This window comes from Xenopus tropicalis, chromosome 9 (genome assembly GCF_000004195.4).
Source record: "Xenopus tropicalis strain Nigerian chromosome 9, UCB_Xtro_10.0, whole genome shotgun sequence".
Lineage (NCBI taxonomy): Eukaryota > Metazoa > Chordata > Amphibia > Anura > Pipidae > Xenopus > Xenopus tropicalis.
This window is the reverse complement of record NC_030685.2, coordinates 70,451,548-70,479,204: the sequence shown is the minus strand read 5'-3', so window position 1 is coordinate 70,479,204 and position 27,657 is coordinate 70,451,548. Positions and strand designations below refer to the sequence as shown.

At 38.2% G+C, this 27,657-nt stretch overlaps 1 protein-coding gene across 5 annotated transcripts in view; it reads right to left on the bottom strand.

Moving 5' to 3' along the window:
* scn3a (sodium channel, voltage gated, type III alpha subunit) overlaps positions 1 to 27,657 on the bottom strand; it is a 105,434-nt gene that overhangs the window by 77,478 nt on the left and 299 nt on the right. For 3 of the 5 annotated variants that reach the window (XM_031892884.1, XM_012971260.3, XM_031892885.1), the window contains exons 2-7: positions 12,309 to 12,626; positions 8,470 to 8,588; positions 5,393 to 5,482; positions 5,173 to 5,301; positions 2,495 to 2,586; positions 1,142 to 1,396 (exon numbers count right to left, since the gene is read on the bottom strand). In XM_031892884.1, coding sequence (XP_031748744.1) covers positions 1,142 to 1,396; positions 2,495 to 2,586; positions 5,173 to 5,301; positions 5,393 to 5,482; positions 8,470 to 8,588; positions 12,309 to 12,578 — 955 coding nt within the window. In that variant the 5' untranslated portion in view covers positions 12,579 to 12,626. Of the gene's footprint in view, positions 1 to 1,141; positions 1,397 to 2,494; positions 2,587 to 2,683; positions 2,776 to 5,172; positions 5,302 to 5,392; positions 5,483 to 8,469; positions 8,589 to 12,308; positions 12,627 to 27,657 lie in introns of all 5 variants that reach the window. The other 2 variants (XM_031892883.1, XM_031892886.1) reach the window with 1 other exon arrangement.

Genomic DNA, 27,657 nt, shown 5'->3' with positions numbered 1-27,657 from the left:
GATAGACTGGTCTGTATCTGTATCAGATACTATATGTTATGTTACATATTCCTAATTCAAATGAGGAGGGAGTCTCCACTTTCCCCTTTTGAAGGTGTCATTTGTGATTTTGGATACATAGTACAGGTATCGGACCCCTTATCCGGAAACCCATTATCCAGAAAGCTCCGAATTACGGAAAGCCTGTCTCCCATAGACTCCATTATAATCAAATAATTAGGATTTTTAAAATTGATTTCCTTTTTCTCTGTAATAATAAAACTGTACCTTGTATTTGATCCCAACTAAGATATAATTACCCCTTATTGGGGGCAGAACAGTCCTATTGGGTTTATTTAATGGTTAAATGATTCCCTTTTCTCTGTAATAATAAAACAGTACCTGTACTTGATCCTAACTAAGATATAATTAATCCTTATTGGATGCAAAACAATCCTATTGGATTTAATTAATGTTTTATTCATTTTTTAGTAGACTTAAGGTATGGAGATCCAAATTACGGAAAGACCCCTTATCCGGAATACCCTTGGTCCCGAGCATTCTGGATAATGGGTCCTATACCTGTAGTAGCACCTGTAGAAATGGTGATGCAGATGCAGAATGTGATTTGCTGAACTGATTGATGGTGAAACTGTTAGAACTTGCAGTGTCTGAGTTTGTTTAATATCTTTGCATTTAAAATTGTCCCTGGTTTTTTTTAATGATCTAAGCTTGGTCTAATGGTCTAATGGCTAACCGAATAGGAACATTTATAGGGACAGCAGGTAGAAAAGAACAGAATGTTATGAAAGTGATGTAGGACCTAATGTAGAGAGCCAACAATAATTAGTCCCCTCCACAAGCAGGAAAACCTCAGCAAGCACTGATCCTCATTAATGATCAAGACTTTTTGCTGTGGTACCTACAGGGAACATACTTACTTCAGTGAGCTAACAAAGCCTAAAGCCAAATACAGACAAGTAAACAGGACCAGGCAAAAGGGTCAGGATAGCTAGAAAAGGGCATAATCAATAACCAGACAAGACACAAAACCATAAGGAACTGATATATTAACGGCCTTAATTGAAGTTTCTACCAACAACTGCAGCAACCAACAAAACTAACCATTCTTGAGTCAAATATTAAAACAATAAATACTTACTTTCTTCTAGGATGTATTCTTCACGATTGAATGGGTTCAGAGTTACATTAATATAGAGGCCAGCAGTTTCATTAAAGTAGGAAGTGATATTTGGTTCATACTCAGGTGGCCACCTTACACACTTATTCCTCAGGTGCCCCATGAAAAGCTGTAGCCCTATTAGTGCAAACACACTGAGGCAAAACACTGTGAGAATCATTACATCGGAAAGCTTCTTCACCGACTGAATCAGTGCGCCCACGATAGTCTTCAGACCTAGAAAGGACGGAGGGGTGGTTATTCCCTATTACTGTAACACATCATAAAAGAATAAAGAGATTTCATGCAAAAGTCGCAATTGATTTATATGTAGCTGTTTAGTAGGATTATATGGAAGGTTAGCAGGTGATGAAAATGAAAGAATAACTACCGGTTATTCAAGTAAATATATGAAAAATGCAAAAAAATGCTTGTTTTAATCCAAAACAAGTTATTATTGCTCTTCATGCCGAAAGTGAAGTTCATCATAACACAAACATAATTAATCATATTATTTGCGGCAGCCTGTCCCCCAGATTTGCTGGCAACTTTATAACATACAGTTTTACCGAATAAAAAATTCCAAAAAAGTTCCTTGACGGCCATGAAGCAGTCTCCAACATGTATATTATAAGATGTAGCCAGTTCGTAAACCCCAATTAATATTAGAAACCCTTAAAGGGATACTGCCATTGATATAATAAAAGTACTTGAGTACTGCAATATTCTGTACAAATGAACTTCTGAAAATATTAGGGAGTGTGTTTCCTGGTACTCGTGTGTATTTTCTTCCTTTCTAACTAAAAGAAAGTAAATCCTGGTTTATGGTAGAGTTTCTGTCTACTGCATAGCAGGAGCAATTCCCATTTATCTATGGACCATCAATGTAAAGCTTCTAAAAATAAAATGGAATTATAAGAAATGGGTTATGTGATGACAGTATCTCTTTAAAGCCCCATGCAATACCCATGCTTTAATTCGTTTTATCTTAAACAAGAACAAGATCGTCGTAGATTCTATTTTTCTGATTCAATTTTGGATGTGAAACAGAAAAAAAAAAGGAAAAACTAAACAAACATCACGCAGGCTGCAAGTATATTGTGATGTCCCATGCAAGATTTCGTTAAACTCAAAGGCTGATTACAAAAACCATAAATGAGAAGCTTCAAAATGTAAAAAAACACATCGTTGTGCGGAAACCAGGGGCTCGCCCTACCCACGTGTGCTTTTTACAGTTTGCATTGCAATGGTAAGCAACAAGGCTTTATGCTCAAAATGGGAAAGAAAACGCTGGATGGAGCTAACATCAGCCTGCGTGTTTAACCTGGCTCTCACCTGGAATGACTGATATTGTTTTCAATGCTCGGAGAACTCTGAATGTTCTCAATGCTGAGACATTGCCCAGGTCCACAAACTCTGTCACATATCTGCAATAGGGGAGTTCACACACAAACACAATGACAGACAACAAAGAAACAGTTGGATGTACAAGGGGCCTAACACCTCACACCAATCACTTCTTACCTGGAATTACAGAAATAGTTTTCAAAGCTCTCAATACTCTGAAAGTTCGAAGAGCTGAAACATTGCCTAGGTTTACAAATTCTGTTACATACCTGTAGAATTAAATCAGAGTTATTCAGAATAATTGCTCGGGTCTTATAGAAAGACCTTCGTCTTAGATTTAACCTGAATTAGCGAAGGATAGTGATTGTTTTTTTTTCATTGCATGAGTTTTTTTTGTTATTTAAAAAGGAAAGAATTGATGTGGGTTTCGTAATTAAGGTAGCCCACGGCCGAGGGTCTTCATGAGTAAATACGAAGATCCCAAGGAAATAATGATATGGCCAACAATATAGATTGGGTGGGTTCTTCTTAAACTTACTCAACCCAACCCAATTTTCACTATAAATTTGATTTAATTTACTTTTACCTCTGTAAACCCATGGCAATATTAATTGGTAGAAATTTCGTTTTCTATATTTTTTGTATATCTTTTGTATATTGTCACGATTTGCATCCTTAAATAAAAGAAATTATGCAAAATGATTAGTAAGCTTGCTTCTCTAGTCAATATTTATTTTCTGCAGTAATAATACATTGTTAATACTTGCATAACTAGATTATTTGCTATATCTATTATTATTATACACATACAGTATGTTCATTGTATATTTACTAATAGAGGATATACACTCAGACATTCGTTAATTGTTAACTCTGAGTGTGTAAATCAGCTCTTGAAAAGGAAAACTTTAAATTTAGATTTCACTGTCTACATTTTGTAATCCATTTTTGTAATCTAATATGGTGCTGGTTATTGGACTTAGCCTTATCAACATGATATAGGATATCTGCACCAAAAGCTGAAGGCATTAAAGTCAAATATTGACATTAAATTAATTTCCTACACCTACACAGACTGTTTTAAAGGGGCACTATCACATTTGCTTTTTCACATATTTTTTCCTTGATACTTTTGGACCCATTTATTTGATTAGAGGATAATATCAGCAAGCAGGCATTGTACAGTAGTCAATAAAGTAAGGGCTGATATAGAGTTGGTAAGGATGAGTTTCAATGGAGAATTCTCTTCTCTATGAAGATTCTCATTCATCCAGGTCATGATATACAGTATCTAGTAGAATTAAGTCTAAAACAACTGGACTTTTCTGAGTTTTTCTTGAAAACGTTTCACCACTTATCCGAGTGGCTTCTTCAGTTCAAATGACTGGTAGGGAATTCCCCGGCATTTAAACTCTGAACAAGTTCAATGGAACCATTGTGATTGGATGTCTGTGACTGTACTACCATCAAGAGTTTAAATACCGGGGAATTCCCTACCAGTCATTTATACTGAAGAAGCCACTCGGATGAGTGGTGAAACGTTTTCAAGAAAAAAAGTCCAGTTGTTTTAGAGAATTCTCTTGCATCTTTAATTAAGCTTAAAATGGTTGCTTTTGAGCATTGGAGGGACAAGGGGTCCATTCAAGAAAAGTTTACATCCCCTTTATGGTAAAATACTCAAAAATGTATTGCAGAATAATGCAGGTAAAAGAGACTGCTGTATTTACAGACAGGTAGGCAACTGCCTAGGCAATGCCATCTCTCATTATCAATGTGAAAGAATCCCACTTTTTAAATATAATCATTTAAAATTCCATACCAATTCTGAAATAATTAAGTTACTCCTTACTATTAGTCTCTCATCAATCTTTGGGGGTTATGTAATAAAGGGCACCGAGTTTGCCCAGGAGCAGTAATCCATAGCAACCAATCAGCAGGCAGCATTTATTGGTCACCTGCTTAAAAACAAACATCTTATTGGTTGCTATGGGTTACTGCTCCTGGGCAAACTTAGTGCTTTTTATTACATATACTGGGTTTATCTCTAAATAAAGGCTTTGTGTCAGAACTTCTTTTATTGATGGACAGTTAGTTTTATACATTATTGGTCTGTGCTTCGTTTGCCTAGATAATGTATTAGAGCTAACTGTCTTTCAAAAATGAAAACTAACTGCCTTTCAAAAAAAAAATAAAACCACTCTGACACAAAGCCTGCATTTAGAGAGACCGATGCTAAGAGGGGAATAGTGAACATTTGCTTGATTATTTGAGAAACATTCAAGAGTTTCTTATCACATATATAAATGTCTTTCTTCCATGAAGTTTACATAATATTTTTTATATTATGATGGTTCCCCTTTCAATAAAAATGTGATAGTGCCCCTTTAATGCATTGTTCCTTCATCCTTCACAACTTCTAAAACCACTTTTATGGCTTTCATTGTCAAAAGCACAGATCATTGTCTTACAAACCCTAGTAAGGATACTGGTTAAACAACATAAGAATATTTTTGGAAAATAGTGCATAAGGGAGCCAGTAGGCTACCACATAAACCTCCTAGCAACTATGCTGTAGCCTGATTCCTAATGAATACAAAGCTATCCCGATGCAATGGGGGAACCTACTTTGACAGTAGTTTTTAAGAAAACAAATCTAGGATACTTACGCCATGACTATGACGCTGAAATCAAGCCAATTCCATGGATCCCGTAGAAAAGTAAAGCTTTCTAAACAAAAACCTCTGGCAAGTATTTTAACAAGTGATTCAAATGTATAAATTCCAGTGAAGGTATATCTGTAAGAAGAAATGGCATTATATTCCTTTGGCTTATTATAACGGAGATGCAAATCAATATAGAGCACTCATGTTTATGTGATTCACTTACTCAACATTCTTGGTCCATTCTGGTGGGTTACTCATGGTCATGAAGAAGCAATTAGTCAAAATAGTGCACATAATGAGCATGCTGAATAAAGTAAACTCATGTTAAGGAAAAAAGAACATTTTTTAAGAATGCAAAATGTAATTACAATATATAGTAAACCTTATGAATGTGTCTAAATTTATTTTGTATCATTTCAGTTCTGAAGGTTCCCACACAGTTACTAAGCATTACTGGCTGTATTAGTCAGATAAAAGTAGCCAGGGACAGATGCAAGGATTACCCCTAGCACTGAGCTATTACAGGGCTGTCAGACAGTCTGAATAAGGGGAGAATCCAACAGTTGGAAGATGATTTATTCATAGAGGCCTCTTATAAGAAGAGGCTGCCTTGCCTGGCTTTAAAACTGTTTAGGCATCTCCAGGTGTCATGGATAGTAATGAGTGAATTTTTTTTCGCCAGGCAATGGATTTGCAGTTGGCGAATTGTCTCGCAAAACTTCTGCGAAAAGTTGCTGCAGAAAAATTTATTGCCAAAAAAGTCGTGGGTGTGGTCGTGTCAAACTGGGCAGGGTTGCAGCAAAATAGGCACAGTCACATCAAAATGGGCGCTGTCGTGTAAAAATGGGCACAGTTGTGTCAAAATGGGCACCGTCATGTAAAAAAATTGCACAATTTTTCTGTTATTTCCTGAATTTCTCGGTGAAGCGAAATGGGACAGGTTCGCTCATCACTAGTCATGGAGGCACCATACTCTATGTAATAAAGCAGACATATACACTGATAAGCTGATAATATTTACACACAATCCAACACCTCCATGTGGCATCCATGATTCTGAAATTGACCATACTAATCAGGGTAACTAGTAGTATGCAATCATGATACAATAGATGCCCATTAAAGGAGACATATAATGCTCGAATCTGACTCTTCTGCTCCCCAAACACCTCCAAAGAAGGCATCACAAGCTTAATTACAGGTGCAAGGGAAGTGCGATTTAGGTGTAAAGAACCTTTGATGATGATTGTATGAACCCAATAAAAAAGAGTCAAGTGAAGGCAGGATTCTCACTGGATGATACTCTTGCATCAGTTGCATCACTGCCCCTGAAAGACTTTAACTTTTGATGATATGCTTTAAAATGCTGGATGTTATAATCCAGCAACAAATGGGTGGAGCAACTGTGCTATGGAATGTATATGTTCCCTTTAAGACTACCTAGTGATTATGTGAATCATATATTTCTCATGCATTTCCATCTTGAAGATTGGTCCATGTTTAATGTAGCTTCTACTTTTCTGGGTTTGTGTTGCTTGGCAACATCCAGTGCTAGTTGTGGATGCTGCAGCCAGCTCTGGAAGGGTTAAACCACTTTCATTACATTTATATCTTAATTAAGTACTTCCATGTCAGATTTCTCTATCCATTAATATATTAGTGTGCTGCTGTGATGTTTAATGATTTTATAGAATACAAAGTTCCATGTGGTGGAAGAATATTTTTCCCGAGAAAGTCAAATCATACAAGGGGCATTCAAACCAGCAAATATAACCTGTAAATTATAGGACCACCATTTGGGATTTACTTTGGCCTGGGTACTGAGTCTTAGCATTTTTTATATTTTTTAGAAGTGTCCTTGATTGCTCAGATGATCTAGTGACCTTATGATTGCATGCACTTGCAGGGAATGAATTGCTGACAAGGCATGGGGCCAGCAAATGTGAATTGATTGGTCTTTTTTAGGTGTATTTAAAGCAGTTTTGTCCAGATCAATATCACCTTGAATGTATTTTATTAGCCTTGGTGTGCTATATTCTGTATTGAACAAGATTGGATAAGGTTAAACAAATGGATCTTAACACATTTTGCCCATGAAAATGCTCAATGACATTTCCCCACTCAAGGGCCAGTCATAAGATCATAATAGGGGCCTACAGTGACCCGCTGGAAGAGGGCTGCTTCAGTGCACTAATGTAGTCCTCACCAGACTAGGGGGTATATATATCATGCTGTGTAAAAAGTGGAGTAAAACGTTACCGTTGATGTTGCTCATAGCAGCCAATCAGATGCTTTGCTTTGGTTTTCTACCTATTGAAATCTAATAGCTGATTGGTTGCCCTGGGCAACATCACCGGTGATGCTTCACTTCACTTTTTACACAGCATGATAAATATACCCTAGGGGGCACATTTACTAACCCACGAACGGGTCGAAATGAGTCCGATTGCGTTTTTTTCGCAATGATCGGTATTTTGCGATTTTTTCGTATTTTTTGCGATTTTTTCGGCGTCTTTACGAATTTTTCGTTACCAATACGATTTTTGCGTAAAAACGCGAGTTTTTCGTAGCCATTACGAAAGTTGCGTAAAATCGCCCGATTTTTCGTAGCGTTAAAACTTACGCGAAAAGTTGCGCCTTTTTCGTAGCGTTAAAACTTAAAAGGTGCGAAGTTTCGCGTAAGTTTTAACGCTACGAAAAAAGCGCAACTTTTTGCGCAAGTTTTAACGCTACGAAAAATCGCCAGATTTTACGCAACTTTCGTATTGGCTACGAAAAACTCGCGTTTTTACGCAAAAATCGTATTGGTAACGAAAAATTCGTAAAGACGCCGAAAAAATCGCAAAAAATACGAAAAAGTCGCAAAATGTTCGTTTTCAAGTCGGAACTTTTCCAATTCGGGTCGGATTCGTGGGTTAGTAAATGTGCCCCTAGGTGTACAAACCTGCACAATCTGGCAATATGCTGAATATTTGTGCTGGAGGGACCTGCAGTGTCGAACTGGGCAAGCAGGACACCGGGAAAAACTAGCCTGATTCCTACCTGCCCTCCTTCTTCGCACCCCCGATGCCTCTGATTGTGGTAAAAGTAAGTATAAAGGGTGAGGTGGGCAACAGGGACCCCAAAGGGGGTGTGGGGGCCCCTAGAGTAGCAGTCCGGTGGGCCTCACACCCCAGTCCAACCCTGGGGACTCATGTAAGGCCAGCTTAATTTATTGCTTAGTTATTGTTTAGCTTATTGGAACTAACATGCAGGCTTTTTTCCTTGATTGTATCATTTGTAAGTTATTGTAAAGGATATGAATGTACCAAAATCTTTATAGATATTCTTCTAAGAGGATTGAAAGGAGTTAAAATGTACAAGGCAGATGTGGCACTGAATCGGAAGATTGCCTTCCCTCTATTCAATACTATAAAGGTCTGGAAGAAAGAAAAAAGAATTATTAGCACACTGCAAGTTATGCTTCGAAATGTAATCATTTGAAATGATTATTCGTACTACAAAGAAGGATGATTAAATTAATACATAATGTAAAACTGGGGTGCTGTAAACTACATTGCCTGACAATTTGTTTGCCTATTGGAATTTTTAAAAGATTATTATTATCAACATGTATTTATAAAGCAACAACATATTCCACAGTGCTGTACAAATGAAATGATATAGGGAATAATGAACCCCTCATTGTAACATATAAGGATATTATAATTCACAGAGGAGTCCCATGACCATAAACAGGCACAAAGGCGAAGGTTAAGGGCTTTTATACAGGTCATGAAACTCCCCGGTGACTTTTAATATCCTCCTATTTAATGAGGGGAACATTATCTGTTATAATACACAAGTTTTAGTGACACATATTACATCATTAAGCACCATTTATAACAGGGGTCGGGAACCTTTTTGGCTGAGAGAGCCATAAACACCACATATTTTAAAATGTAATTCCGTGAGAGCCATACAATATGTTTGGCCATGGATGCTGCAGGGCAAGGTGGAGGGGGTCCCAAAGATGCTGGATGCGGATGCAATGCGGAGTAGGCCTGCGCTCGGCGGATAGAAGACGTGTTCTAAGGCTTAGAACACGTCTTCTATCCACCGTGCGCAGGCCATGCCCCCTATGTTTTTTTTTTTTAATTAAAGATTTGGCAGGGAGCCAGAAGCAGCCATCAAAAGAGCCACATCTGGCTCCCGAGCCATAGGTTCCCTACCCCTGATTTATAAGGATATAATTGACAGGATACTCATGGCTCTTGTGTATTGTATACAAATACTGGCACAAGAAGTAAACAACAAGTAAACTGCACAGGAATTCCATTCTTCTTGCTTCTGACTGCACTGTATTGTTAAGTGGGGCATCAACCCACTGCCCCCTATTTGAATGTCATTCAGACATGCAAGTTAAAGGAGAAGGAAAGGTACAATTGACGGGGGGAGCCAAAATGTTAGGCACCTCCTAGTTATTGTAATCGCTTCTCCTTTAAGAGGCAGCAGCCGCCTATACTGCCTGATCTATGCTACAGGACTGGCCCGTGCCCCTTCATGTTGCCCTCTGTACCCAGCACTGGATTTTCGATTTAGCATTCTGTGCACAGAACAGCATTCCCTTAAGAGCAAGTTCTTGGTAAACGAGCGCCCCTTAGTGCTCTAGTATTTGCACCCCGAGGAACTGACCCTTACTATTTCAGGAATCAGGACTGCAGGGACTATAAACAGCCAGACTGATATGGTTTTCACTTTCAGTAACATTGACAAATAACTTTAAAGCTCATTTAACATTTCTAATGAATGTACAGGTATCTGTTATCCAGAAACCCATTATCCAGAAAGCTCAGAATTACTGGAAATCCATCTCCCATAGACTCAATTTTAAGCAAATAGTTCACATTTTTAATAATGACTTTATTTTTCTCTGTAATAATAAAACAGTACCTTGTACTTGATCCCAACTAAGATATAATTACCCCTTATTGGGGGCAGAACAGCCCTATTGGGTTTATGTAATGGTTAAATGATTCCCTTTTCTCTGTAATAATAAAACAGTACCTGTACTTGATCCCAACTAAGATATAATTACCCCTTATTGGGGGCAGAACAGCCCTATTGGGTTTATTTAATGGTTAAATGATTCCCTTTTCTCTGTAATAATAAAACAGTACCTGTACTTGATCCCAACTAAGATATAATTACACCTTATTGGGGGCAGAACAGCCCTATTGGGTTTATTTAATGGTTAAATGATTCCCTTTTCTCTGTAATAATAAAACAGTACCTGTACTCGATCCCAACTAAGATATAATTAATCCTTATTGGAGGCAGAACAGCCCTATTGGGTTTATTTCATGGTTAAATTATTTTTAGTAGGCTTAAGGCATCATGATCCAAATTATGGAAAACCCCAGGTTCCGAGAATACTGCATAATAGGTCTCATACCTGTATATAGGAAAGTTATATTTTCTTTCACTTTACAAACAACAGTTTTTGGGTGGAGGACCCTATAAAAAATTATGGCATTTGATAAATCCTTGGTGTAGAAGGATCAAAGAATTGTGTTATATATATAAATGATCTCAATGCCACACATTATAGTATATCAGCATTAATAGAACCAAGACATGTAAATGTAAGAGCCATATGCTTTTTTAAAAACCAATTCCCAGATTATTTGTTAAATCTTGGAAGGTTCACATCTTACTTAAGCATCATGGAAGCAAACTGTGTTTTCTAGTGGAGCTTATAAATAAAAAAACACATAAATAAATACAATAAATAAAAAACATGTATTTCCCTTTCTATTGTTCTCAGATATAAATGGGTTCTATGTTACCTATGACCAAACCACCTGTACCAGCCTAATTAATTAATTAAAATTGAAAGTAACTAATATAATAAGCAAGTTCTCTACGTGTTTTTCTCAGACCCTTGCTGACATCTTTATGTTGGGGATGTTCATCTTAAATTTTTTTGTATGATGTAGAAAGTGATATTCAGAGACAATTTACAAATGGTCTTCAATTTTTATTTGTGGTTTTTGAATTGTTTATACTTTTTCCAGCAGTTCTCAAGTTTGGCCAAATTACCCTACCAACCAGCCTGTGGTTTGAATGAGAGACTGGAAGATGAATAGGAGAGGGCCTAAATAGAAAGATAAGTAATAAAATATAATAACAATAAAATTGTAGCCCTACAGAGCAATAGTTCATGGACTGCTGGGGTCAGCAAACCTTAAATGTCAGAAAAAAGAAGAAAAGGGCAAATAATTAAAAAACTATAAAAAATAACATACTAAGATTAACTTGAAGGATAACAGCCCCTTTAAAGGGATCCTTCCTAATAAAAAAACTCCTATCTGTGTCCTCTATTGACAATCATATGGAAGCAAGAAGTGTAAACAAATCAAGGCAGGATTCTCTTACACCTGTTGGGCCACAGGCTCTGGAGGACCTGGAAAAAAGTATTATACAGTAAGGCTACGAGAATCTATTACAATAGTTGTTGGACTACAGCTGCCATCATGTGTTAACCTTTGATAGTAATCTGGAACACAATCCTGTGACATAATATGGACTTAATATGGATTTTCAAATAAAAATGTGACTTTCTTTTAGAAATAGAATGATTTTTTTTTTGTTAAGTTTGGGATACAACTGGTAAATTATTTGATTTGCCCTTTAATCTGGGGGCTGTGCCCCAATTACTTTGGCCCTGTTTGACTGGCCATTTGGGATCCTCTTTTTGATAGAATACAATCCTATGACAGAGACAGGGGGCAAACACCTTCCCTCTCTTGCTGCTATTTTCTATTCCAATACATGGTAAATACTCTAGCCTTGGCAAGCACTGACTCCGTTCAGCATAGACAGGGGCGGATTTCTTATCCGCGCGCCCGAGGCTGCCTCCATTCGCTTCTTCCCCCCCCCACGAGCGTGCATTCGAGCGGACATTTAAACTTGTATACGGAGCAGTGGGGAGAGGTCCCCATACACTTTTTCCAACTACACCATATATTCCCTTGCCAATTTAGTGCATGTATGGGATCTATTTTCTGTATAAGAGATCTTTCTTTAATTGTTGTTGATTATACTGTAGTCAAACTAAATTGTTATGTATTAGGCCTGTGTAAGATGTCGTCAGTTACCTTTTGGTTGCTGTAATATGGGTCCAGGTCTTCCATTGGTACTGCCACCATTCCCTGTGGAATGTCTCCATATATAAATGGTAAGTTTTTGCCAGCTTCCAAGTCCGAATTAGGCTTGGGTCCATTTTCATCATCATCATCTCTGCGATCCTTCTGTGATGCCTTCCTGGCTTTTTCTTCTGCAAAGCGCTTTTCAAGAACAGCAAGAGATTCTCTGGTGAGGAGTCGAAGGCTGTCAGGTCCTGGTGGGGGTAGCAGTGGCTGCTCCATCTTCTCATCCTGCACTAATTACCAATCAGCCTCTTATGCATGAAGGTGCTGCAATAAGCAAAAGCAAAACACGTTTAATGACAATGTACATTTCATCTTTCAGCAAGAAATGTTAGTGCCGCATTCATTTAATTTTCAATGAAATATTGTGTTTAAACGGATGTGATCACTGTTTCTCAGCCACACATTATGCACATTTTGCTGCACTATATATCCCAGCATACTCCATTATAAAGGTCTGAAGCATGCTGGGTGCTGTATCACAATATTATCAAGGTTGTATTCCATATCCATCTCCAAATCTATATCCTTTTTTTTTGTTACAGGGAATATTTAGGGAAGCCTAATTATTAGAAACATATGAAAATAAATAAATATAACTGTACTTTTCTTTCTATAAAATCCCCTCTATCCTGTAATCTTCCATGATATGGTGTAGCTACAACTATCTTTATTCGTATGGCCACTCCCTCATGCAGCTTTGATAACTCCGCCCATGTTTAGGTATATCCTGTTATGCAGTCAGGATCTCCCCTTTTGACGTCTGTAATGATGCCATCACATGGGCTATTGTTGGGATTGTGGGAGCCCACCCTAATAAATCCCGAGAACTGATTCACCTCAAGCATGATCTCCAACTGAAGGCCATCTATGCATACTTAAATCAGCTTGGGACAACAATTTTCGATGACCTTTCTTGCTTGTCAAGTAGTACTTTATAGTAAGTTAGGGCAAATGAGCATAACAAAACATAGGAAAGTATAAAAGCAACTTGCCCACAAAAAAAACCCTATGTTTTCAGGTCAAAGTCCTTCTTCAGGTAGTGGGTGACACACCGTGCTTTATAGTGGCAGATTGCACAGGATGATGGAAATTGTAGTTTAACAATAACTGCTCATATACAATGCAGATTCATGAGCAGATAGAGCAAGAAGAAAAGGAAGGTAGACAGCAGTTCTGAGGATTCTGAGGTAACTGGAGCAGAATTATGGGAATTGTGGAACAGTCAACATCAAAGTGACAGTGTGAGTCCAGTACCAGCTGAGACATTTATGCTATAATGATATTTACATGTATAAAAGGCACTAAAGTAATACAGCAGCTTTGCCTTCTATAGCCCAATGATATCATTAGGAATGAGCAAAGCCTTTTGCCTGGTATAGTTTTGCTACTTAATTTGTGATTTTGACAACATTTTTCATAAATGTGTGCTAGAATTTTCCATGAGGTCTGCTTTGCCAAGAAAAAAATCTACTGCTGCTTCTTTGCATTTTCGAGAGCCAGCTGCATTCACTACAGGATATGCTTAACAGGAAATTAAATGGAGGTTTTCCTCAACCTGATTTGGAGAATTTCTGGCCTGAGCGACTTGGAAAAGGGATTTCTAAATACTATCATACTGATGGAGAATTCAGTGCCATGTTTAGAAGAAATTGGAAATGTGGGAGGATTTTTTTTCTATGAAGAACTGTTGTAGCATAGTGGAAAGGAGCTTCTCTAAAAATGTAGGGCAATATATATATAAATGCTAAACTGGGTAAAATAGACAGACTGCACAAAATTGAAAAATATTTGTAATATAGTTAGTTAGGCAAAAATGTAATTTATGGAGGCTGGAGTGGGCAGATGTCTAACATAATAGCCAGAACTCTACTTCCTGCTTCTCTCTAATATCTTAGTTAATCAGTGACTTTAGGGGGAAGCCACATGGGACATAAGATGTCTAACACGGTGCTGTTAAGCAGAATTCTTATTCGTGAAAACTATTTTACCAAGGAAAATTGTTTATCAGGACACCCTAAGCTTTTTATTTTTTGAATTTATATGTGATTCCCAGCCCTGGATTTATAGTTTGGGTGCCCTTGGGTGCACCTTATTTCACCCCCCTCCCCCACCCCGCCCCCTGCGCATGCTCAGTAGCTGCTTTCCTCATATCCTCCCCACCTCTTCCCCACTGCCCCCATCGCTCGTAGGCCTCATCATCTGGTCCTCCAGGACTGAGGAGCACTAAGGAATTAGAGCGCATGAGAGTTAAACGAATCTCCCACTTGCCTATTTCCCCAGTGCTTCAGGAAAACACAAATGCAATTGGACGCCGTGTCGCCCCTAAAATCGTGCCACCCAAGGCCCGGGTATTCGTGGCCTTCCCACAAATCTAGGCCTGATGATTCCACTTATGTAACAAGATATAAGACTATAAATACCATAGAAAAAGTATTTTTTGTAATGTTATAGAAACACATATAAATATATTTTAAAGATGCAAAAATACAGTTGATTTGGAAATTCCCCTGTCTCCCTGGTGTGCCAATAGTGAATATGTAGTGGTTCATGGAAATGTCTAACTTATATAGATTAACTAGCAACAGCAGTACAAGGGCACAGCATCAGAAATAAAAAATACAGCAAACAAATTGCAGTAAGGTTACACCGTGAAAACCATATATTCTAGCACAAAGGTAAAATAGGTAAAATGTGTTCCTATTCCAAACTACCAAACTGCAAGCGTTTGTCAAAGATAGTGGTTTTTATGGCATTTCTGAAAATCACTACAAGGCATCAAATAAGAGGAATCTTATCTTTCACATGTCCTTTGACCTAAGGATAAAACATCCTAAATATGAATGTTAGGGACATTCTAAATAGTTTGGTTCCCAATAAACACAGAATTACCATCCCAATAATACAATTAATGCATTAGAATTGTAATCGTTGTTACTTCAGCATCATTAACAAATTGCATGAATTCTATGGATTTATTTGGGAAAAAACACGTTCTTATAAATCTAAATGGTTTAGTGTGCCTTTCTATCCCAAACTGCCAAACCGCAAAGCTTTCCCAAAACTATTGCTTTTCATACAATTTCTGACATTGACTTCTAAGTTTTTATAGTAAAACATCTTATCACTCACATTTTATTAGTAACTTAAAAACATCCAAAACATACATTCTGGGGGCATCAGTTTGATGCCAGAAGGATTACCAAAGTATGTGAAACATAAAGGCCCCAAAATAAAAACACTGGCTGCTTCTTACATGTGGTTAAAAAGTAATAAAAGCCATATATTTGGGATGGGATACTCCAGGTTACCAAACTGCAAAACATAGCTTTTTTTAAATGAAATTTCTAAAAAAAATCTTCTACAGCATCTTGTCTCCCTGATTTCATTGGGTCAGTTACCAAAATATGTGGGATGTAGAGACCTGTGAGGAGCACTCAGGTAGGATCTGCTTCAGATCCAAGATGGTGCACCCATGGCCGCAACTTCATGTTGGCGTTGTACCTAGCATCTAAATTGCTGTTTTGACTTGATCTCCTGGTTCCTGATGTCCTACTTTGATTCTGACTTTGTTGATTGAAACCTGCCACAACCTTTTGCCTGAATACAACTTTGAGCTTTCTTAACCCCTTGGATACCGTGTATTGGTCTACCAGAACTCAGCTTCTTCATTGGTCAAGACTTCTGTATGGCTGCAGCAGATGAGACACTTATTATCAATGCTTATTACAGAAGCTACAAGGTCTGATCATTCACTGCCAAATACAGAACCACAAAAATTAACCACAAGATTTTGGACTGCCAAAGTAAAGTCCAATTTGACCTTTCCACTAGACAAATCTAGACATAAACCCACACAGACCATTTTGTCCAGTTAGATAACACTTATATTTGGAAAAGGTATAGGGTAAAGTTTTCATTGAGTCACAGGGAAAACAATAATATCAAGGACACCTGCAAATAACATTAATAGAATGAATGACCATCTCTTATCTATTTCTATTAATGAATTGGACTATGCTGGGATTTGTAACCCAGTTAAATTTGGGTAAAGTACATTAAAACAACAGTGCTAACATCTCTTTTGAGTTGTTAAAAGCATCTACAATGTAAGAGATTTCTCAAAATGATTTTTTTCTAAGTCCCCCAGGGCCAGCAGCCCAACTGATTTAAGAGTATCCACCAATAGAAGTTCCTTCCAATTATATATCACACCACTAAGACTGAAAAACATTGTCAGGTCAATTAATGCAGAATGTCCCAAATGCCATAACATAAACTTGGGTTTTATTCACATGGTCTGGACCTGCGCTTTTATGGACAGCTATTTGTCGGATGTTGTACAATACTGAGTGAAGCAATTTGCATTACCTAGAGTTGAATCTCCAGAGGTGTGCCTACTGGGAGTGGCGGATGAACTACAGCAGTCCCTCAAGCTCACTTTCTAAACCTAATGAGAGCGACCTTATTATATGCTAAGAAACTAATTGTTTTGAAGTGGATTATTCCCACCTCCCCTGGTCTGGGCAGTTGGCTAGTACTTGTTAATAGTGATGAGCGAATTTTTTCGCCAGGCATGGATTCGCAGCGAATTTCTGCATTTCGCAAAACTTCCATGAAAATTTGGCGCCAAGATTTTTTTGTTGCGCGTCAAATTGGGCATGGTCGCGTCAAAATTGGGCGCGGTCGCGTCAAAAACGTGCGGGCAACAAAAAAATAGATGCGAGCGCAAATTTTATGGCGAATCGAAACGGGACAGATTCGCTCATCACTACTTGTTAATAAAATGCTCCCCCTTATCAAATGAACATATCTTGCAAAATGTGCAGTATTACAATTTTAAACCACATGGGCCCCTTGGCAAGATGCCAACCCAATATTAGACCTACCGACTGACACACCTCACAGTAGAACTCCTTCAACCTAAATCATGTTGATCACTTAGTATGCTGGAAATTGGGGCACCATTATTTCATCTGTACTTTATCTTAGGATATCTAATTTGGGGAGCTATGGGGAACAAAATAGGCAGATTTAGGAATGGTAGACATACCCATTGGGGCTCATTTGTCAACACTGGGCAAATTTGCACATGGGCAGTAACCCTTAGCAACCAATCAGTGATTGGCTTTTTTCAGCAAGCTGCAGGTAGAACAATGAATGCAACAGTTTGATTCGTTGCCATTGGTTACTGCCCACAGGCAATTTTGCCCAGTGTTGATAAATGACCCCATTGAGTGTTACCTATGTTTATTTTGTTTGTTTAGCGCAGCATTTTGCCAGTTTAATAAACTATTTCTTAGGAACCGCAGTGAATATTGTTCTGTCTTCCCAAAGACTTAGAAAACCCTCTTACTTGCTGTGGTTGTCATACATTATTTATTTTCATGAAAATGAAACTATTTGTGATTGTGGAAGATGTTTTCTACAACCTTCAACACAGCGCAAAGTGTTTCTTTAATCATTCCCGAGCCATCTTATCAAATGTTAATTATAATGGGAGAACCTAATTAAAGAGCAGTTATTAACAAAACCAGAGATCACTGAGGGAAAATAATTCACCAGACATCATGAAATATTGCCTAAATCTAAATATTGTCTAAATCTACCCAATCAGCCAATTTAAATCTACCCATAGAATTACAGTGCACCTTCTTATCAACAGGATTATCTTATACCTCTCTCTGTTATTCTATAATTCAGTTACTGAAATTAATGTAATGCCTGTAATGACTGCACTACTCATGGTCTATGGTCCTACAGCTCTTCCAGTCCAGACTGTTATATGCAACGCCAGGCTTTACATGGGGGCATTAACTAAAGCTCTATTTTTTCGGTGCAGGGTTTTTGACGCCGAAAACTGAAATTTGTCACAAAAAAAAATTAGATTTTTTTTTTTGCAATTTGTTATGCGTCTAAACAACAACAATTCTGAATGCTAAAATACACCAGCTAAAACCTGTCAAGATTATTTAGAAGTCAATGGCAAATGTCAGTTTTACAATTGGAAGTTCTTTCTTTGCTTCATGGTATTCAGGGTTTATTGATGCTGGTTTTGTGTGAGAATACAAAAAAGCCACAGTTATTCTGCGGCAGGTTTAAAAAGTTGCGGTTTTAGTGTTTTTCCCTGCAATTTTTTTCTATTCATGCTTTTTCAGTTCCGATCATTTGATAAATGTTTGATAAATGTTTTCCATTTGTGGAAATGAGTTTATTCATGGTTACTGTTTATCAGAGAATTACAAATGAAACCAATCAAGAGGGCAACTCTATGGAGAACTAAATTAAGAGGACACGCTTGAAAACAGTGGTAATATGGAATTAAATGCAATTCTCATTGGTAAAACTGTGTCTGCTTCACAAAGACTGCTATAGTTTATATACATAAGCTGCTGTGTAGCCATGGGAGTAGCCAATCAGAGGAGAAAAGGTTGAAGTTACATAGTAGAGAGCAGATAATCTATGTAGAATATAATGGTGTTCTAGAGAGCTTATCTGTTATCTGCTATTTAACCTGTCAATTTAGCCATATTTTAATTACCTCCATTGCTACACAGCAACTTGTTTATATAAACTATAGTAGTGTTTCTGAAACAAACAGATCAGTTGCTGTTATCTTACATCTAGAGATAATTATTTCATTTATTCCACAGCAGGGTTTAGTACACTTTCATTTTTTGGTGTTACTGTTCCTTTAAGAGCTTGCAAAGTGAAGTGACTTGAGGGGTCAATGTGCCAAGTGTAAACCAGTACATTCCTTTCTTCCTACAAGTTTCACAACAGAGAACAACTCCCTCAGCAAATCATAATCTATGCAGTCTAGTTGGGGGACTAGGTCTCTAGTGTAATTAGGTTTTGAGGAGGTGTATTTATTCTTATAGAATTGTACATTCTCTGCATATTTATTATCTATCTAGTTTCTATACATGAAGTGCCTTCAATGTATCCAAATGTTCTTTTATTTTCACAAGTACTGAAGAATGATTAGTGGGGGGGCCCTACCCATTGACCCCGGCAGACTGAAATCTGAGACAGAACCGATGGCCAGAGGTCGGGACTGCAGAAATGGAGGTGGGAGTTTTCGATGTAAAGATGTTATTGGAGGTCATATGATCTCATTAGGGAGAAGGAGGAACAGAGGTCCCAGGGCAGAGCATTCAGGGACAGAAGCCAAATATGGAATCCACGGTGATTCTTTACACTTCAGTCCAAACTGAAAAATGTAGAAGGTGAGAATCGATGCTGATTGGCTGTGAATCTGGGCCAATGCAGTCAAGTCAGTACATTTTTAATCCTAACGCTTCACGACTGCTACAAATCAATTTATCATTTAAAGTCCAAATAAGCCGAGGCAATGACCAACCCCTGGCAAGCAATAGTCCCCAACAAACAAATTCAGATATTATAACTGCCTAAGGGAACACATTTGGGAGACTGAGGTGCATAATTCACCAAATACCTTTATTTTGTTCCATGATTATATTTAGGTCAACTGTGATGCTGCCGATATAGTCTCACGTCCTGGTAGTGAACTGAATTATTTATTATAAAATTACTTTAAGAATCTGACACTGCTTATTGATCCATCTGACTTTTGGAAATCAATATCCTCCTGCATGTTTCATCCTTGTTTCCCCCTCTGAGCTACTGTATTTGTCTGAGAAAAGGGATCCATTTTACTTTAGTACTTTCTTGTGACATTCATTTCATGTGAGAATAACCAGTTCAATCATAATGATCCATTAGTTTCAAGCCGTTTTGTAAAGTGACTTCAAAAGATGAATATATTTGGTTTGTAAATTGGACATTATTTATCAACATGAGTGTTAGTTACAGGTATGGGACCTGTTATCCAGAATGCTCGGGACCTGGGGTTTTCTGGATAAGGGATCTTTCTGTAATTTGGATCTCCATGACTTAAGTCTGCTATAAATCATTTAAATATTGAATAAACCCAATAGGATTGTTCTGCCCCCAATAAGGGGTAATTATATCTTAGTTGGGATCAAGTACAGGTACTGTTTTATTATTACAGAGAAAAGGGAATCATTTAACCATTAAATAAACCCAATAGGGCTGTTCTGCCCCAATAAGGGGTAATTATATCTTAGATGGGATCAAGTACAGGTACTGTTTTATTATTACAGAGAAAAGGGAATCATTTAACCATTAAATAAACCCAATAGGGCTGTTCTGCCCCAATAAGGGGTAATTATATCTTAGATGGGATCAAGTACAGGTACTGTTTTATTATTACAGAGAAAAGGGAATCATTTAACCATTAAAAATAGGGCTGTTCTGCCCCCAATAAGGGGTAATTATATCTTAGATGGGATCAAGTACAGGTACTGTTTTATTATTACAGAGAAAAGGGAATCATTTAACCATTTAATAAACCCAATAGGGCTGTTCTGCCCCCAATAAGGGGTAATTATATCTTAGTTGGGATCAAGTACAGGTACTGTTTTATTATTACAGAGAAAAGGGAATCATTTAACCATTTAATAAACCCAATAGGGCTGTTCTGCCCCCAATAAGGGGTAATTATATCTTAGTTGGGATCAAGTACAGGTACTGTTTTATTATTACAGAGAAAAGGGAATCATTTAACCATTAAATAAACCCAATAGGGCTGTTCTGCCCCCAATAAGGGGTAATTATATCTTAGTTGGGATCAAGTACAGGTACTGTTTTATTATTACAGAGAAAAGGGAATCATTTAACCATTAAATAAACCCAATAGGACTGTTCTGCCCCAATAAGGGGTAATTATATCTTAGTTGGGATCAAGTACAGGTACTGTTTTAGTATTACAGAGAAAAGGGAATCATTTAACCATTAAATAAACCCAATAGGGCTGTTCTGCCCCCAATAAGGGGTAATTATATCTTAGTTGGGATCAAGTACAGGTACTGTTTTAGTATTACAGAGAAAAGGGAATCATTTAACCATTAAATAAACCCAATAGGACTGTTCTGCCCCAATAAGGGGTAATTATATCTTAGTTGGGATCAAGTACAGGTACTGTTTTAGTATTACAGAGAAAAGGGAATCATTTAACCATTAAATAAACCCAATAGGGCTGTTCTGCCCCCAATAAGGGGTAATTATATCTTAGTTGGGATCAAGTACAGGTACTGTTTTAGTATTACAGAGAAAAGGGAATCATTTAACCATTAAATAAACCCAATAGGGCTGTTCTGCCCCAATAAAGGGTAATTATATCTTAGTTGGGATCAAGTACAAGGTACTGTTTTACTATTACAGAGAAAAAGGAAATCATTTTTAAAAATTAGAATGATTTGCTTATAATGGAGTCTATGGGAGATGGCCTCTTTCTGGATAACAGGTTTCCTGTATAATGATTTGAAGGTTTTGTTTTGTTTTTTTTTTTACAAATAGAGCAACAACTTTATTTGCTATGTATTATATATGTATATCTATGCCATGATACAACCCCAAATGTAAATGAGAATGTAATTAGAAATGACCAAGGATTTCTGTATCCATATAAAGGAACACAGCAGAAGCTTTAATATAACATGTACTATTCTAATCTTGCATGGTGGGTTGAATTACTGGGGAGACCCTGGAGGCTTTTGGAGTTTCCAATATCTATTTGCTCTTCACTCTTTCCGTCTCCTACATCATTTAATTCAGGCATCAGCAATCCAACAATTAAGGGTCTATATAGGCCAGGGGAACAGTAGATACTACCTACTAATTGGTTGCTATAGGCAACTGGACTGCATTTTTCCTGCTTGTTCTTTAGTCCCAGCCTTGTTCCTGTGCTCCAGCCCCAGTTCCTCTGCTTCTTGCCTGATTTCTGTGGATTTCCCTAACTCTGACCTCTGGCCTGTGTACTGGACTCTGCTTCTGCCTGCATCCATATACTGTGAGCAGGTAATTACACCTTACTGCTCTAACGACCAGTTCCATACACCATGTACTGGTATCACCCAGCTTATGGGCTCTTGCCTAGTTATAGTCATCCTGCTGTTCCTGAAAAGACGTCCTTAAAACTTTTGCCAACAACCCACTGAAACCATAGTATGCACATCTGATAACTGATCATTTATTGTAGTGCTAAATGCCTTAAAGGGACACTAAACCCTGCTGTGCTGCACTGCTCAACCAAACGTTACTCAGCTGTTGCTGGACTACAAATCCCAGAACAATTTAACATATAATGAAGGTTGAGGCATGCTGGGAGCTGTAGTCCAGCAACATCAGGGTTGTATTCTTAAAGCAATATTGCACAATAAAACTTTTCCAAAACTTTCCCCGAAATCCCCAGGGGCAGCGGCTGTATTAAAATGCAAAAAAAATCCTCCAATGAGAATCCCAGCTGATCTGTGTAAATCTGGCTCCATGTTCTCTGTTCCAGCAATTGGAGTTGGGAGCATTAAGCACAGTTTCCCAGCACTGAACAAGTGTCATATAATGAAGGGAAAAAAAGACATAATTATCTCTATATTTAAGATAACAGCAAGATGCCTGACACAGTGCTGGGAATCAGCATTCTCATTGGTCAATTATTTTGCATTTATAATGAAGTTTTTGATCAGGAGAATTCTCATTGGTGAATGTTCTTGCATCTGTAATTAGATTTTTTTGGCAACTTCTATAGCAAAACTAGGGGGTACCCAACTGCACCCACTGGTTTGCTATAGAGATGGATGAAAAACGGAAAACAATTCACCAATGACAATTCTATTGTTCAAAAACGTCATTATAGATGTAAGCCAATTTACCAGTGAAAATGCTGATTCCCCGCACTGTGTCAGCCATCTTGTTGTTATCTTGGCTATGCCATTTTGGCTTCATTATAATCAGTGGAATCAGATAAAGGGGTAAAGGACAGTTTTTAATGCTGGAAAGCTGTGCTTAAAACTTCCAACTCCCAGCATGCCTTACCCTTGATAATATGTTAAAGTATGACAAGATATATAATTCAGCAACAACTGAGTAAAGTGTGGTAGAGCAGTGCTTTACAGTAGGGTTTAGTATTCCTTTAAGAGCATTAGGTTCAACCTTCATCCAATTGATTAGGAGGTAAAATAAGCCCACCAAAATTGCACTGTAATCTCCATATGTTAGATAAGAGCATCATGGCTACAATAGTCCTGGTCAGCAGGTGGCAAATGCAATTGGTGAGTTTTTATGGAGGGTTCATAGTTCTTTTATGGCAACCCGCACTTTATTGTTATTGATTAGTTTGAGTAGAATGGGAGTGAATTGTGCAAATCCCGGGAATCTGCTAGTGCTCCCATGAGTTTAATATAATAATAATGGCTAATTTTTAGGTAAGGGATCTAATGATGTTTTTTTTTTAATGGAGATCAAAAAAAAATGATTGGTAATCACTCCTCTGCACATGTGGAAACGGACTCAGTCTGGCTTATGTGGGCCTAGAAACTTCCATGCATTTGTGTTACTTTAATTACTGAGATGTAGCAAAAGAAGAAGAAAATCAATAAAGCTGACGCACTGTAATGGGCAGATATATTATAGCAACACAACGGGCCAGTTATTGAAAATCTTCCACTGTTTCTTACATCTCAAGGTCAACACTCGTTTGTAGTCATCACACCATTTAAATTACAGAGAAAAAAAGAGTGCAGCTTTATGAGTCTTTCATGCCACAGAGAGCGCTGACAGGAACTCTTCTATAATTAATGGCTTTTTTTACAGGAACTTGCATCATCTGGTGACTGTTGTTTGATGAGTCAGTAGAAATGTGGGGAAAATACAGCTTCTAGACTGAAAGTGAGATTCTAATGGCAGCATTCAGCAAACATACTCCATTTCTTTTGTGTGACGCCGAAGGGCCAATGAACAACAAATAAACTGGACACCAATGGACCAAAGCCAAGGAATCACTGATAACTTGCCAGAACATTCTACCATTGCCCCCTCCAAAGCAAGCAGCCCAGGGTTACAGACACAACCCTACCCCATGGGATCCCAGCCTACCAGTTCTACATAGGGAGAATACTATGCAATGTAGGCTTGATAATATTCCACTATAATTAAAGCAAGAATAAACCTAACTGTAAAGCTATCCCATTGTACCCCCTAGTTCTCTGTAGACATTGAAGAAAACCTACACATGGACAACTATTAACCAATAAGAATTCTACTGACCAAAAATGTCATTATAGATGCAAAATAATTTACCAATGATAATATTAGTTACCTGTATCTTGCTGTTACCTTACTAGGGATTCGGGCCTTTTTCAGCAGGATTCAGATTCAACCGAATCCATGCCCCTGGCCGAACCCAATCCTTAAAATCATGGGACATTATGTCACATAAACACGAAGCACGTGGTTGTCTTTGACATATGCATAGGGGTTAGAATACAGATTTGCCCAAATTTTTTTACAAAGGATCGAGGGTTCAACCACATCCAAAAATAGTGGATTCAGTGCCCTATATCTTACATATAGTGAGTAATATGTCATTTTGGCTTCATTATATGACACAGGAATGAGACATGGGGATAAAGGTTGGGGTTGTTTTCTCTGGAAAAGAGGCGCTTGCGAGGAGACATGATTACTCTGTACAAGTACATTAGAGGGGATTATAGGCAGTTGGGGGATGTTCTTTTTTCCCATAAAAACAATCAGCGCACCAGAGGTCACCCCTTTAGATTAGAGGAAAGGAGCTTCCATTTGAAGCAGCGTAGGGGGGTTTCACGGTGAGGGCAGTGAGGTTATGGAATGCCCTTCCTAGTGATGTGGTAATGGCAGATTCTGTTAATGCCTTTAAGAGGGGCCTGGATGAGTTCTTGATCAATCAGAATATCCAAGGCTATTGTGATACTAATATCTACAGTTAGTATTAGTGGTTGTATATATAGTGTATGTATGTGAGTGTATAGATTGGTAGGTGTGGGTTAAGTGTGCTGGGTTTACTTGGATGGGTTGAACTTGATGGACACTGGTCTTTTTTCAACCCTATGTAACTATGTAACTATGTAAAGGGACAGACTTGTTCAGTGCTGGGAAACTGTGCTTAATGCTCCCAACTCCAATTGAAGGAACAGAGAACATGGAGCCAGATTTACACAGATCAGCTAGGATTCTCATTGGACGATTTCTTGAATTTTAATGCAGCCGCTGGCCCTGGAGGAAAAGTTTTATTGAGAAATATTTAATATTGATAATTTGTTAAAAATATGTTGGATCCAGCAACAACTGAGTAAAGTTTGGTTGAGCAGTAGGGTTTAGTAGTGCTGATTATAGAAGAAAAGCTGCTGAAAAGTTCAGGGGAAATAAATGTACCTGTTTAGTTGGGCCCCAATAATATCGCTCTGTGTAAAGTAATGCAGTGGCCTATCAACAATTTGAAAAGCAGTATAGAAAGTACACTTGGCCTTTATCTGCTGCCTACTTGATATCTCGCTACAATATTTAAGTGCAAAACTTCCAGGCTGATAAAAAAAATGTTCTAATTTGTGTTTCAGCAATCCTGTGAATGGTATTCCTGTCTTGCCAAAGACCTTGCATGGGACATTGCCTGTCTCTTGCTCCTGACTTGTCACAACCACAAATCTCTGACCTATAGCAGCCGGCCTTTTCCACCAATAATTGCCATGGATTTGCAAGGCACTCGTGAATATTAATCAGGGCTGCTGCAAGGCAACCTGACACTTATCGACGCGCTTGCCGAGCGCTTTTCGCGTTTCATGTCACCTGAAGCCTGGAAAATAATTTCTGCTGATGTGCAACGACTGTCACCGATATGGAATCGGTTTAGTAAATAAACCCCCTAAGCACCCTGTAAAAATGACTGCTTTGGCTAAAGCAGATAAACCTATGGTATTTTGCAAATCCCTATCTATATTTATGGTATAAATTACATTTAAAGGGGCTGGCAACCTATTATAATTTGTATATTTTGTATTTAATGGGACGGGATTTGGATTTTTCTACATCACAGGACGTCACTGCATAGACTGTTGGCTGAGGGTACCTGGGGAACAGAATAACCCCCTCAGCATGATTCAGTAAGAAACACAGCTCTACATTATAATGAAATATGCACTAACCCCCCATAATAACGCTGTGAGATCTGCAAACAGAAGTCAATGGGGTAAATTGGCTCCAAGACGCATCATTGACTTTACTCACACTGCCATCTAATGGAGCAGGCGCTGGCTTGGAATTAAATACATCTACAGGCATGGAGTGTACATTTACTGCATACACTGCAGCCGCAGCGTGAAAGCCTCATCCCCTCTTCCGTGTATTTACATAGACAAAAATAATGGCGCTTATTTCCATATACAAATCCTGCAGACGGAATAGCCAGCCATGAATATTACATCTAAAAGACAGGGCAATGTAGCTAGCTAAAGAACACATTTCTCTTGCCCTAAGTTTACTGTTTATTTTCTGAATATTCTAGATTTTGTCCATAATGACCTAAAAACTATTATTACTGATAATGCTTAGTTATTTCATCCAAAATCATTTGTCTCAGTGATAAATAAATCATGTTCATTGTTCATGGAATAAACCAGGGACGGCAGGAGGGTGATAGGGGGCTGCTGTGCTTTAATGAAGGGCCCTGCTCACGTTACGCTGCTTTGCTAACAAATGAGCGAGTCAGCATTTTCCTCTGGCACGGAAAAAAAAGGAGCAAGTTCTCCTTTAAGATCAGCAGCTATGATTTAATGGGTTCTGTGTTCCAGCATTAGTATTATCCCTCCTTGTATGACACCATGCTATTATCCAAGGCCCCCATCAGCATATTCCAATGGCAGCCACCATTCCCAAGATACTATCCCCCTCATCCTGCTTGGCCGTGTATACAAGCGGTGTGAATATAGAGAGTAGCATGATTCATTGTTAAAGGGGTGGGGAGGGAGCTGAGCCCTGTTTTGCCCCAACAATCTCACTGACTGTAACAAGAGCTGGACCACATCTATGTTGTGACTGCAGCCTTTACTATGGGCTTTGGGTCGCTCGGTACTTCTGATGGCGCAGAACCCATGACATGTACCATTATGACCTCCAGTGGGAACAGGCAAAAAACATATTCCATGTATATCCTGGCGCAACTAGTCAGCTCTTTACCAGATAACACCCCCCCTGTGCAAAATGACCACTCCAAGCCAATGTAACCAGATGATCTAAATCTGCGGCAGGGACAGGCACCGCTTCAATGTCAGGGGTGAAACCCACAGCATTAAATAAACAGCAACCATTGAACAGGCTGCCCGTAGAATAGGAATTTTCCTCTGCCCATCACATCATATAGATTGCTGCAACATACATGCACCATAAA